Here is a 14,845-nt window from a genome sequence, read left to right as displayed (position 1 = left end):
TTGCTAGCATTATCTACAGTTATGGCAGATAACTTCAAATCAATGTTCCAATCAAAAAGACACTCCAAAAGGATTTTAGAAAGAGAATACTTATCATGTGGAGATGGCATACGAATAAACCTAAAAAAAAATAAACATAAATATGATTAACTAAAGAAAGCAGAAAGTTAATAAGCTTGCCTAAGAATCTAAAAACTGGTACAACAAAATGACTCAAAGAAAAAAAAAACCTTATAACTTGGCTTTCCAAAGTCCAAGAGTCACTTATATAATGCGCTGTGATTACCATGAATGACCTCTTACTGTTATTTGCAGTCCACAAGTCCGTTGTGATTGCAACTTGCGTTCTTTTCAATTTCTACCATAGTCTTCTGCTTCTTTTCATTATAAATTTTTTTGATATCACGCTTCAATGTGTTTCTTCCTACTAGCTTAAAATTTGACCGAAGACCACCAACAAAATCCCGAAACCCAACATGATCAACAATTACAAGAGGGTGCTCATGCAAAATGACCATTTGCGCAAGGTCCCTCCTCGAAGCCTTTTGATCCTCTTCATTAAAAACACTAGGGCTTGAGATCCCTTTACTTCTTGTCTTATTGTGTTGTTTGACAAGAACTTGCTTCCTAATATCTGTTCCTTCCCTCGGAGGACTTGCTTCCTTTGGAGCCCTTGGACAACTTTTTGCTATGTGCAGTTTTAAATGAGTTGTCCCTGATGTACTAGCTCCAGCCATAAGTCTTCCATAGTAGTTGCATTGGGCCTTAACTTTCTCATCAATATTCTTCTTCTTAAAATGATTCCATATGTCTAAAGTTTTTCTTCTTTTAGTGCCTTGTTGTTGTGGATTCTCAACCGGAATGGACTCAACTTCCTCTCCAAATAACAATTGTGATTCTGATGTCATGCTAGTTGGAGGCCTTGGGCCTGGGGCTAAGGCAAAGGATGTGGTAGACATGTAGGCAACTGCAAAGAGAGAGAGAAAGATTAGTTAAATATACATGGGTCCTTCAATCATTTCATTGTTAAATATACTATGAATGTAAGGTTAATTTGTGGTTTATCAAAAGCAACAAAAAAACTGCATAATAGCATTAAAGTGGTCCAGTTTGATTTCTTTTCAAATGTGTACAGAGTATAGACTATTAGTGTTTAAAGAAAGGTTCAGCCATTGAACAAGAAATTGAGAACACCTTAATGCAATCAAAAACCAAGTCTTACATGCTCCATCTATGAAAAAACTTGGACAGATTCACTCCTCTCTATAAATAGACATATCCCCATATAGAATCAAACACCTTAATGCAATCAAAAACCAAATCTAACACATACCTAGTTGATAAAATTCAATCAAAAACCAAATTTGACACATACCTAGCTGAATTCAAACTTTAAAATCAAAATCTAACACACACCCAGACGATAAATTCAACAAGACAACACAAGTAAACAACATGCAAAGAACAAAAAACTCACTAGTTGACAAATTCAGTCTAGAAAAGGAAACAAAAGCTAATTATCAACAGAATCCTCCCAAAACGTCAAACCCAAATACCCACAGAAAAGAATTTTCTTTTGAATCCAAACTAGCAAAAGAGGGAAAGCCAATGGGTATGAAAATGTTTCCTCACATTTATGACCAACCAAACAAAATGTTAGCTCCACCTCAATCAATCATATGACATCCAAAAAGTAAAATTAGAATTCAAAATTTTCTGAGCAACCAAACAAAGACTATAAGAGAGAGAGATAGATACCGTGGAGGAGGTTGCAAACGCGATCGGCGATTTGGAGGAAGGTAGGGGCGGAAATGACGGCGAGGAGAGGCGAAGACTGGAGAGAGTGACGGTGAGGAGAGGCGAAGACTGGAGAGCTCTGAGAGAGAGAGTGACGGTGAGGATTGAGGAGAGGCAGAGAGAGTGTGAGAGAGAGTGACGGTGAGAGAGGTTTAGTTTTTAGTTTTTTTCTTTTTTTTTTATGGGTCGGGTATGGATAATATCCATACCCTATCCGAACAATTTAGGTAATATCCAAACCCTACCCAGTTAAGCTCTACCCATTAAGAACCGGGTATTACGCGAAACATTTGGATTAGGTAGGGTTGGATATCCATTACCCAATGGGTATGGCCATCCCTACTCCCAACAAACCCAAACACTTAAAAAATTCCCTTTCATACTCGTCTCACTCAATGCTTTGTCAAGCAGATCATGTTTGGCAAAATATAGAATAATAGAACTGGTTCAATTCTAACATAAGCTAAACCAATTGAACTGATTTCATTTTATCTATTTTGTCAAGAATCAAGTAAGAACCGGTTCTAATTAACATACATTTCAGGAAAACGCCAAATCTAAAACAAGGTTTGGTGTTTGGTGGAACTGCCTATGCCAAACTACTAAAATTTAAAATTTTGATTTTGGAACAACCCAATATAAATATATCTCTAACTCTCATGTACAACATTCAATATTGTTAGAACCACTTTGCCTTTGGTTGTCAAATTCAATCTAAACTTCAATTTTATTTGGTCAAGAATTTATTTATTTATTTTTTATTTTTTACAATTTGTTTAGTAGAGGATTACTCTACTAATAGCCCACTAACCACAAGTAACTTCTCCTAAGTTGTCAATTAGGTTTTTTATTTTTTATTTTATATATATATATATATATATATTTATAAGAAGGATAAAGAAGTTAAAATGAAAATATGAGCTTATCTTTGAAAAAAATTAAAATTACAACAATTTTGATATGTGAATATATCTAGTCTTCTTTTGAACTTTTTTTTTAACTAAATAATTATAGTTTCCAAATTAAACATAATTAAAACCAATTATTTTGTTCTTAGCTGACCAGCTTTGTGGTTTGCCAAGCACCCTCTTAGCTTTTGGCACGGATGGGGGAACTTCTCCCCAAAACAGTATCTTCAAAACTTGGAAGCTAGATCGAGGTAAAGTATGAGGAGCACTTCGAGAGATGGGAAAAAAAATAGAATAAGAACAGAAAAAGAAAAGGTTATATTTGCTTGTTTACATGAATTTTTAAAATTATCACCATGTTGGTATGATTTTTACTTTTCATTTACACATAAAGTTGAAATACAACATTTCTATTGAGCAAAAAAAAAAAAAAAAAAAAAAAAGTAAATAAATAAAATAAAATTCACACACCTCTCTTCACGGTAAATTCATCTTTTAACAGAACAAATAAGATTAATCCTAAATCCGTTCTTTGACAAAAAATTGCTTTATTAGTTTTTTTTTTTTCAGAAGAGAGAGTGTCATATACTCATATTCATATAGGAGGGGAGAGAGAAAAATAAAAAAAAGATTAAAAAACTTACACAATGCTCATTTTAAATTAGCAAGTTGTAAATATGCAAAATGCCTCACCAAATTTGGGGTGTTTTATTGCATTTTTTTACGAATATTATCATAAATTTTTCATTTTGATGAATTTTACATTAACCAATGAGAATGCTTAGAGAGTATAAAAATGTAGTAGGTCCATTTTTTTTGTCTCCCACTACAGTGAATAAGACAAAGGACCCTGAGGGAATAGTTTAGATCATTGTTTATATATTGCTATTGATGGAGCAATTGACAATGAAATTACAGATTGCTATTCCTTTTCCCCAAAATAACTGCATAATCTCCTTTCATCATCTTTAGCCATTGATGCGATTACTTGTAAGGCAAAATACATCTATGGGACTCTGTTACTAAGCTCTAGGCATACAAAAAAACTCCATTAAAAGTGTAAGTTCTCATGCTCTTTTTTGCAAGCTTAGCTTATACGTATACTTTTTTATGTGGAGAATAATTTTCAAACATTTATGGTTAGATTGAAGTTGCTGCTTTGTCTACTTCAGAAATAAAACAAGCACAATTTAAAGTGCAGAAGGGTAATTTAAATTAAGACCAGGTAATGTTATGTTTTTATCAGGATTACCCTTAAATGATTATTCTTCTATTTGATAATTTGATGGCTTTAATAAGAGAGGGAAGATTTGAACCCTAGATGTCATAGATATACCAGGAAGTGTCAATTAGTTGAGCTATAGGGCTCATAGCTAAACAATTTATTCTGTTTGATTTGTTCTTAGCATGTGAAACAAACCTATTTTTTGTTGCTAATTCTTTTAGAATTGCTTGTCAAAAAAACACGAGATGGAATTGCGTAATTTCTTATAATAATTTGATTTAAAAATGATAAAAAAAAGTCATGATGATGAATTTTTCTTCTCTTGCATCTTTTGGTTAATTGTATCGTTAATTGTTACATTCAAAATTCTTCCTTACTCAATGTAGTAGGCACCTTAGGATAGCATCAATGTAATAGGCAAGGTTAGATATTGAATTCGGATTATTCCAACTCTAACCTTCTCCCAGTTTACTGATATTTTAATGGATAATAAAGCTTATAGTGCTTGCACTGGGCTTAAGGGAGTTTGAGGTCATTTCCCACTTCAAATCAAACCACTTGCTACTTAACAAATCAAACTTTTTTTTGACTGAAAAAGGTAACAAATCAAACTTAAAATGTTTATGTTACATTAAGTGTTTGTTTGGTTTGCATTTGCGTCAGATGTGTTTTGCGTTTCAGCCCCCCCCCCCCCCCCCCCCCCCCTTTTTTTTACTAACCCAATGCCTCTTGCACTGCTCATGGGACATGAACAGTGCAAGAAGGCAAGTGAACAGTGTTTTCCTTGTGAACAGTAATTCGAAAAATATTTTTTTATTGTTTTCAGTTTTCAACAAAATAAGGGGTATTCAAATACACACTAAATGATTAAATTCACTCATCTCAAAAAAAAAAAAAAAAAAAAAAAAATTCACTGTTTTCTAATTAACCATTTAAGATGTGAAATAATTGTGACAATTCACCATCTTTTCATCAAGAGGAGTCACCCTTATTTTTAAGCAAAATTCCTCATTTTGAATTGTATTTTAAAACAAATTTCCTCAAATAACTCTAATAGACTAATTCTAACTTTCTCCCAGTTTGCTGTTGTTTTAAAATTTTAATGGATAAATATTAAAAAAAAAAAAAAAATGTATATTCCCCGTAAACAACCAATGTGCCAAACTCAGGTTCCTAATCAATAACGCACTTCTCAACACATTTTCACTACCAAAATGAACTCCCTCTCATGGTCTATTGCTTTTCTTGTTTCTCTGTTTGTCGCAACCTTGGTTTTCGTTTTACTAGAGCTTCCTGTGTCTCTATGCACCGAACTGATGATCGGTTCTCTAGTTATAGTGCCCTTACATTCAATTGGTGCTTGCGGCAATCCTGAGATAAATTAAAATATTACCACCAATGACATTATGAAAAATTAAAATTAAAATGGTTTTCAAGCTGGCCAGGTTCCATTCACTTGTTTGGATGTTTTGGATATTTAAGTGGAAGGAAATGAAATGAGAAAGAGGAAACCGTCGTTAATCTCTATTCTCTCAAAAGCTCTAATTTTTATTCCCTTAAAGTTGGGAGGAATTGGAGGGAATAGAATTAAGTTTAATAAAATTTTCACTAAAATTATCAAAATATCCCTATATATTTAGCAATTTATTTTAAAATAAAGGTCTAATAATAATATTGTCATAAAATTATTCAATTATTTTCCCTTTATATAAAATTATTTACTTTTCATTCCTCTCAATTCCTTTATTTTAAATAAAACATTCAAACAAGATCAATTGATTCCATCACATTCATTTCTTTTCCATTTCATTCCATTAAATATATTTCATTCCATTCATTCAATTCTTTTATGATTTTATAGTTCCATTTCATTCCTTTATGAACTTCTAAAAAGTGATAATCAAGTAAATCACCTCTTATAGTTGGGATTCAACTTAATTTGGTCCAAATGAGAACTTGGATGCTTATCTATGGGTTGGACCTGCAACCAAAGAATACATTTGTACTCTACAACTAGATTATTGTTGCAATCGAAGTATCCCACATGGCTTAAATGCAAGTATAATCATGTGTATATAAGTTCTTGAGCACCCTCCCCTACAAACTGGTTTTCTAGAATGAATTCTACCAATAAATTTGCATCAATTACACTTAACACGAAGGTAGTCATCATATATACCGCTAGTGGTGTGGCAACGCTATTTGCAGTTAACATAACCATCTCGTGGGTTGTGGATGTATGCATTAGAGCATAAATTTATCAGGGTAGATCAAGTTAATTTTTTCTTTTATAAGTAGAATTAAGAGACAATAAAGACATTATGAAAAATCTTTAAATTGGGTATCCTAATGGTCTAAGACACGATTTTTTTGTTTCTACTTTATATAATTTTTAGTTTTAAAAATTTATTTCAAGTCTTTTAAAGATATTAAAAGTTTATTGAAATATATGTAATATTTAAATCCACATGTCACAATGTGATTGGATCAACAAAACACATGTAACAAGGTGACGTGGCATTCAATGGACACATTAACAAAAATGGATGTGTGTGTGTGTTTGGGGGTGGGGGGGGGGGGGGTGTTGGGATAACAATCCACGCAATATAGAATTTTAGGGAGTAAAATTCAAATTCTGAAACTTCAAAATGTAAAATCCAAATACCTCGAAACTTTAGAGGTATAGTTTGCAATTTAGCGAAAATTTTAATTATATGACACTAAAATACTTACACTTTTAAATTTATAAAATTTAATATAAATAATGAAATATATCCATTTCAAGCTAATAAACTTATTTGGATGAGATAAAGTTATTGGGCCAAAGAAAATAAGGTGGGCATTGGTCTTTATTTAGAAAACCCAGAAACCTTGCCTCCCTTGCCAAGTAGTGGGTGCTGGAAACTACCTAAATGCAAAAATAGGTTTGGCTTACTTCCACTGTTTTTTTTAACTAGATATCTATTTAGTTTCTTCTTGAGATAGAATGATGTGGTAGTGGGTTTTAATCTCCACTTTTTATTTAGTTAGTGAGTGATGTCGTAGTTTTTTATTAAAATAAAATAAGATTTCAGTTAAAAAAGTACTGGAGGTAAGTCAAATTTTGTAAGAATAACATTTTGGTCTTGGTAATATATTTTTTGATAGGATGGGCCTTGCCTATTGGAGACACCTTCTGAAGTCCAAGGCAAGGAAATTGTTCAAGGTTAAATTGGCTTTTCTCATGGATGAGCCTTACTATTTTTTTATTTAATTTTTTTTTTTTGAGAAAAATAGATGAGCTTACTTAATGGGCAGTGTGGAATGGCTCTTTACTGAAGCTTTGGGCTGACTCTTTGGGCCTTGGATCAGCCTTAGAGGGTGTGTTTTGCGTTGTCACTAACATTGGCACATTGTCTAATATATATATATATATATATATATATATTTTTTTTTTTTTTAAGAGTCCATTGTTGAATATTCTAGTATTATTGAAAGATGAAAGATTACACACAGTTTCTCAAGAATAAACAATTGAAAGGCAGAGGAGAAAAGAAAATGAATGGTGCCTCTAATTAGTGGGTAAATTTAAAAAGTAGAAAAGAGAAGTAGGTCTAGGCCATTTCTGTTTAACCCACTAAAGTTAGATGGAATACTTTAGATCATAGTTAACAGATTGCGATTGTCAGAGCAATTGACTCAGAAATTACAGATCACTAATCCTTTTCCCCAAAGCAATGGCGCAATCTGGATCTCAACCTTTTTTCTTTTTCTCCCTTCATAGACGTGATCTCCTGTAAAGCAAAATACATCTATGGCTCTCTGTTTTTAAGTCCTGATCATTCAAGAAAACTCCATTAAGTGAATTTAATTTTGAAATTGAGTAATTATTATTTATCAATGAATATATATTATATAAATTCATCACCAAAACCATGCAACGCACGGCCTTCAACTAGTTATTAAGAAATTTGTAAATTGATTCCTCAAGTTTGATATTTTTTGTCTCCCACTAAGCCAGAGAATTCAATAGAGCAATCTACGGAGAAATTACAGATTGCTATTCTTGTTCCCCAAAGCAATGGCACAATATGTCTCTTTTTTTTTCTTTTTCTCCTTTCATCATCTTTAGCCAAAAGAAATGATTTCTAGTAAAGCAAAATATATCTATGGGACTCTCCGTCTAAGCGTTAAGCATACAAAAAACTTCATTAAGTGAATATTGTAATGTAAGATGTCATCCTCTTTTGCAAGATTAGCTTAGACATGTACTTCTATTTTATGTGGGGAATAACTATCATACGTTTATGTTCAGGTTGAAGTTGCTGCTTTGTCTATTTAAGATGAAAAAGAGGTGCAATTTAAAGATCAGGTACTCATATGTTTCTAATGCCTTTTATTAGATCTACCTGAAAAGAGTTTATTTTGTTTTATCTGTTCTTTAGCATGGGAATCGAGCCCATTTTGTTACTAATTTTCTTGAATTGTTAGTAAAGAACTTAAGTTGGAATTGCAGAATTTCTTATGATAATCTTATTTAAAAATTATCAAAAACACCATGACAATGGAATTTCCTTCTTTTACATCTTTTGGCTTATTTAATCATCTTATGATAGCATCATGTGTAATGGGAAAGACTAGATACTGAATTCACATAATTCTAAGATCCAAAAATAAAACCAATCACACAATTAACCCAATACATAAGCTCACCATCAATAACCCATTCAATAAAAAAAAAAAAAAAAAAAAAACAACAACAACAACAACAAATTCAGAGTCATACATCTTTACGTTTTTATTACAAAACATCTTGATACATTACCAAGCAAACAACAAAACATAAACAATAAAAAAAGATGAAAATATTCTAGTACAAAGAACAAAACATCAAATTTATAATGTCCTTGTCATGCTACATTTGTTTGCTGAGAAAACACTAGGAAAAAAGATAGAAATATATGTAGAACTTCAACTAGTCCAAAGGTTGTAATCAAATCAAGTTGAGTAGTGAATTTTTAAACCTAGCTTGACAATAACAATAACATGTTCAAACCCCACTGCAGCTCAATCAAAGCCTAGGTTAGGTTCTAAGGATTTAGGATCTAAATGTATTAGAACTTTAATGTGTAATGTTGGCAAACTATGATCAAAACTTAGAGTCTAGAATTAGGCTGCTCAAAGTGTATTTATTTGTAAAGTTGGAATCGAGTGTACTGCAGGATTTATTGGTGTAAATCTGCAAGGCTCGATCGATCGAAAATTAGACTCGATTGATCGAAGCTCGTGCAAATTTTTTTTCTACAGATTTTTCCAACTCAGCCCAAGCCCATATGACATATAGGGTTTTATGTTTTGCCTTAAGTATAAAAGGAAAAACTCTAGCCATGTTTTATTGTTGTTGTTTATGCTATATGTATGAATCTCTTGTTAGATCTAGAGGTGTTTGCCTTCATACATACTTAGGGTTACCAAGATTAAGATTGATGTTGAGAGCTTGGTGATCGCTTCAGTTGCTGCATAAAGAGCTTAAAGAAAAACACAAGTGGGAGTACTTGTAGTCGTTGTGAATCCAAGAAAGAAGTAGTCTGTGGACTCGTAGCTGTCACGTGGTCGTGGTAGTAAGTTTTCTACTCGAGGTAGCAATAGGATGTTAGTGGTCTAAGTCGCTATTGTAAAACTTCAATTCTTTCATAGTAGATCTGTTTTACCTTGAGAATAGCTGGGTTAAATCCTCCCCAAGGTTTTTACCGGTTTGGTTTTCCTGGGTTATCATATTGTTGTGTTCTTTATCTTTCCGTACTGTTTCAATGATATGATTTACTTGTGTTAACCTAGATCTGAATAATTTACCTAAGTAATCACTTGGCTAAATAACTAGGTTTAACAACTTGTGTTTTAAGAGGTCTAAAAACGTATAGCCTACAAACAATTTCAAACTTGAGCTTGTTGAAAATTCTAAAAGCTTGAGCTCGACTTGATTCATTAGTAAAGTCGAGTTTGAGCTTAATATCTAGCTCAAACTTGAGCTCAATATCAAGCTCTTAATCTTGACCTCCTACACAAGCACTAATCAAATTTTCTAATCTCAACAAAACCAAAAAAAAAAATCAATTAATAGATAATTACAAAAAACAATGGATTTCCGTAAGTGAACCACGGGAAAATATCACAATTTCTCAATATTAACAGGAATCTCATAAAATATAAAAATATCGCAAATGAATGATGCTAAGGACACAATGTTTTTCACAACTGCTTTGTGATTGGAGCAACATCACTTTCACCTACGTCTACCACTGACACTACTTTTGTTATGCACTAGTCACAACTCACAACAAACTATATTAGCAATTATGAATAAAGTTGTGAAAAATATTGTGTCACTGGACTTATCATATACAAATTGGGAAGCAAGGGATGGACATAACAAGAACAAATCAATAAAGTAATTATGTATTTTTGACTAGTTTCATTGTCCTTCTCCTTCTCCATAGGATTAACAAGTGCGGTTCATCTTTATTTTATTTTTTGGTGAATCGATATACATTCATTGAGAAAAACCAAACGATACACAAACAACAGAAGTTTGGACAAAAAAAAAAAAGACACAGGGAAATGGTCCCAACAGCACAAAAGGGACCAATATCTTACACACCAAAACAAAACTATACAACTAACTCTAGCTATACATAGCGATGGACCAGGGAGCTAATTACATGACCAGCATAGAGACAGCAGAACAGTTAAAACCAAGACACATGTCAAGCATATTACAAGTTTTGAACAACAAAATTTTGACATTGCACAGAGCTTAGTCTAGGCTTAATTGAGGATTGCTGCAGTATTTATTCCCCATTTGTAATAGAGAAGCTTAGTGAAATTACTGTCAATAAAATAATGGCCTAGAAGATTTAATGTCAGTTGCTTAACCGACTTACAACAACTATAAATAGGAACAAAGGGGTTCCACTTGAGTGTGTGTCATAAGCACCAAGAGTGAGTAGAGTGGTGGGAAGAAAAGTTTGAAGGAAAAGCCTTCTAGTGTCAGTTGGTGTCTTAAGAAGTGAGGTGTGTGCCAGGATATTATGTGAGTTGATGTGTGTCTTGTAAAAAGTAAAGTGGGTCTTATTGCACTGTTAAGTGGTTCATTGCTCTAAAAGTCAGCTTTTAACTTTTTTATTTTATTTTTTTATTCTACATATTTTCAATAAAAAAATTTCAATTTTATCAAAATCAGCCGGTTCCCAAAATAGACTAGTGTCTTGCAAAGTGTATTGTCAACTTGTCAACATTTTGAATTAAAAGTTTTCTTTTAATATCTGTAGCACGTGTTGTCCTCTGTTTTGATCAACAATCTGGTATCAGAGCTTTCGCTAGTTCAACAGGATATCCAGATTCTTCTAGCAAAAGGGCAGACAAAGAATAGGTGGTCTTTGCTCTCAATACAGCCCCCAGGGAATACGCACAAAGTATCACTAGTATATCCCCATTTAGCTAGCCTGTCTCTAGTTGTTAATTGCCAACCATCCTATGAAACTATGTCTAGGAATAGCTAGCAGAGACCAAAGAGTCTTCCACCAATCCAACTCCAACTCTTTCTACTCTAATTTCACTATAGGTGGCAGCACAAGAGTAGCAGCCAGAGCTTGTCGTCAAAAGGGTAACCTAGTCATCTGACCTGGCAGGCTTTCAAATCCAAACTTTGTCCTCCCACACAAACTCTACTTTTGCTTCAGGCTTGCTGGCTGCATCATGAATCACCCTATATCCAAATTCTTTCTTTTTTTTTTGTTTTTTTTGATCTTCAACTTATAATTTCATTAAACCGAAATGGGAGCCATACGGCTTACATCATTTAGCACTTGATTAACAATCATGAGTGGGGTATCTTCCACCCATATATCACATTCGTTTACAAACTTGGCCCATAATATGCGCTGCTGAGTTGCAGTCTCTACGTGTGTGAGCCACCTCCCACGCATCAAAACAACGCAGTCCCAGTCTTGTGCCTTCAATCACTTTTTGGATGCTACTTTGCATCGGGCCTTGCTTGCAAAATGAGTTAACCACAACCTAAGAATCACATTCAATAACTATCCGACCCAGACTAAGGTCCCTAGCAAGTTGGACCCCTTCTTCCACAGCTTTTGCCTCTACCTCCAGCGCTCCCAAAGGCATCTCCAGTCTTCTGCACAGAGCTCCTATGATTTGGCCCTTTTCATTCCTGACCACCACACCAATGCCGCAGCTTCCTGTCTCCCTGAATACTGCCCCATCCGTGTTGACTTTATACCAACCTTGCTTCAGTGGAGTCCACAGTTGTGCAGCACTTTGATGAGCTCTCCTCTGTGATGTCTTCTCTCCTTTAGTCTCTTCAATATACGCAGCCACAGACTTGATTAGCCCCCCCTGCCCTTTGCTTAGTCCACCATGAATCACCGTATTTCTATTATTCCACAAGCTCCACGCAGTCACAGCAAAAAGCACCCAATTAAAATTTGGACGAGAATCCATAACCTCCCACACAAGATTCAAAAACTCAGGCACCGGTTCAGGCAGAGCAGGGAGTTTGATTTTTGTTCCACACCAAACTTCCTTGGCAAATTTGCAATCCCATAGGATATGCCCCGATGTCTCACTACACCCACACAAAGCACAGCAGTCCTCACAACTAACTCCCTTCCCCTTTAGCCTATTCCTAGTGGGAAGAATATTCTTGCAAGCCCTCCACATGAAATGTTTTATTTTGTTTGGAAAATCCAACCTCCAAACCATTTTCCAAATTGCTTTCATCTTTGCATTATCCGAGCAGTTGCCTGGATCAGGTCTTGTTGGTCCCTCTTTTAGGCAACTCTTTGCTACCCAGTATGCACTCTTCACTGAAAATTTTCCATTTGAGGTCCAGGCCCATATGACTGAATCATCAGGCAGTCTATAGCTGATTGGGATGCCCAACACCAGCTCTGGTTCATGTGGAAGAAAAATGCTCCTGACCTTTGCTGTATCCCAGCACCTCCTATCAGCATCAATGAGGTCCGAAACCATCACCCTGTCGTCCTGGGTTCGCCGTGGGCTGATTATTTTAAAGGAGTCAGGACTCGGAATCCACCTATCGTCCTAGATGCGTACATTAAGACCATTGCCAATACACCATCTAGCACCCTTCATAATTATGTCTTTAGCTGCCATAATACTTCGCCACGCGTAGGAGGGTCTCCTACCCACTTGAGCATTTAAGAATGACTCATTTGCAAAGTACTTAGCTTTGTATACTCTATGAGCCAGAGAGTTTGGGTTCTCCAACAATCTCCATCCTTGCTTTGCTAAGAGAGCTAAGTTGAAAGCTTTGAGATCCCTAAACCCCATACCTCCCTCGGACTTTGGCTTGCATAATTTCTCCCAAGAAACCCACGCCATTCTCCTTTCCCTTCCTTTTAGACCCCACCAGAAATTACCCATCATTGAGTTCAACTCCTTGCACAAGAAGTCCGAGAGCTTGAACACGCTCATCGTGTATGTGGGGGTAGCTTGTGCCACAGCTTTTATAAGGATTTCTCTGCCTGCGTTGGATAAGAGCTTTTCTACTTCAAATGGGATGCCAATTGTCATGACATAAGAATATGGTCTTCTCATCCCTTACTTTAAATTTAATGAAGCTTATAGCCAAATCCCTTAATTTTCGGATGGCTCTCCAACCCAAGTGCACACTTATGGGACTTTTAACAGTCCATAGACACTTAACTATCACTGAAATATTTATTACTTTCGACTCTTGAGCCTTAAGTGAGCCACCAACAAAAAGGCAAGAACCTAGCACACACAGAGACAGAGAGAAGAAAATATTTATATTAAAAATAAAAAATCCTTCATGGAATTAACATAATAAGCCCATAAAGAATTAACAGAATAGAGAAATAGAGAGGGAGTTACGTTCTTTAAAAGCGTTACTTTTGTTAGCCTCAACTGTGGCTTTGTGCACAGAGACCCCTAAGAACCAAGAATTGGTTGGAACTTAAAACTCACCTCAACCAAGAAAAATTATTTTCTATAAATTTACTCATATTCCCTTATTAAAAAATGATATCCAATTAAAAAAAGTGAGCAACCAACTAGGAAAAAAAAAAGGTTTTAAAACTCTTATTTTGGACACATGTAATTTTTTCCAAACCATTGAATCTCCTCTGTTTCAAGACCAAAGAAATAAACGGGCAAGTGTAGTTTCTCTGCTGCCTGAGAGTTCAGTGTGTACCTCTGAACTCTCTTGCACTATAGAATTGGTTGGTCCCTTCATCTGAAGGTGGTGTTAGGTCCCTAGGAATACCAAGTGTATTACTAGGCTTGTGGGTTTTTCTTCAGGGGGTTTGGGAAATATATTTCAAGGTACTGTTTTGGACTCTCAGGCAATCTCTATGGAGTTTGGTCCCAATTTACGTGCGCCTCCATTTGTGGTTTCCAAGAAGAAATCTATTACGGTGCCAGGATTCTTTTCTATGAGAAAGATGAACAACAAAGCCGGACAAGCTTCTCAGTCAAGGGAAGAGGAGCCACCGACTTAGTAGAACCAAACCGAGAAGCTTTCCAAGCCGGTGCATGAGCCAACCAGTGAGCCAATCGGAGCTGAACGTTATAGGTAGGGAGGGGACAAGCATTCAATGAGTAACGGTTGGAGTGATACGAATCTCACTAATCATGGTAGCCCGGAATTTTCACTGCCATTATCTCCCACAATTAATGGGATTTTAAGTTGTCCTAAGGGCATTGATACGGAGTTAAATGCAGGAAATGATGACAGCTCACCAATTATTGCTCCTATTAACTTTAATTCCCAGAAATCCCAACGACAAGTGTTTAATATGGCCAATATTCCACAACAAGAAAAAAGCGCAACAACAACAATGAAGGGTAATGAACTAGATCAGTCCAATCAGCCTCT

The 14,845-nt window shown here is 35.0% G+C and overlaps 1 protein-coding gene across 1 annotated transcript; it reads right to left on the bottom strand.

The window, feature by feature from the left end:
- Positions 1 to 13,029: 13,029 nt before the first annotated feature.
- On the bottom strand, positions 13,030 to 13,521 carry LOC126695703 (uncharacterized mitochondrial protein AtMg00310-like). Its single transcript, XM_050392535.1, has one exon. The coding sequence runs from the start codon at positions 13,519 to 13,521 to the stop codon at positions 13,030 to 13,032; it is 492 nt and encodes a 163-aa protein (XP_050248492.1).
- Positions 13,522 to 14,845: the final 1,324 nt, after the last annotated feature.

The sequence above is a fragment of the Quercus robur genome, chromosome 8 (assembly GCF_932294415.1).
Source record: "Quercus robur chromosome 8, dhQueRobu3.1, whole genome shotgun sequence".
NCBI lineage: Eukaryota > Viridiplantae > Streptophyta > Magnoliopsida > Fagales > Fagaceae > Quercus > Quercus robur.
Note: the sequence above shows the minus strand (reverse complement) of the source record. Positions and strands in the feature narration are given on the sequence as shown.

What these genes read in the sequence shown, in the direction of transcription:
- LOC126695703 (XM_050392535.1), bottom strand. Translation starts at nt 13,521, where the DNA reads ATGACAATTGGCATCCCATTTGAAGTAGAAAAGCTCTTATCCAACGCA.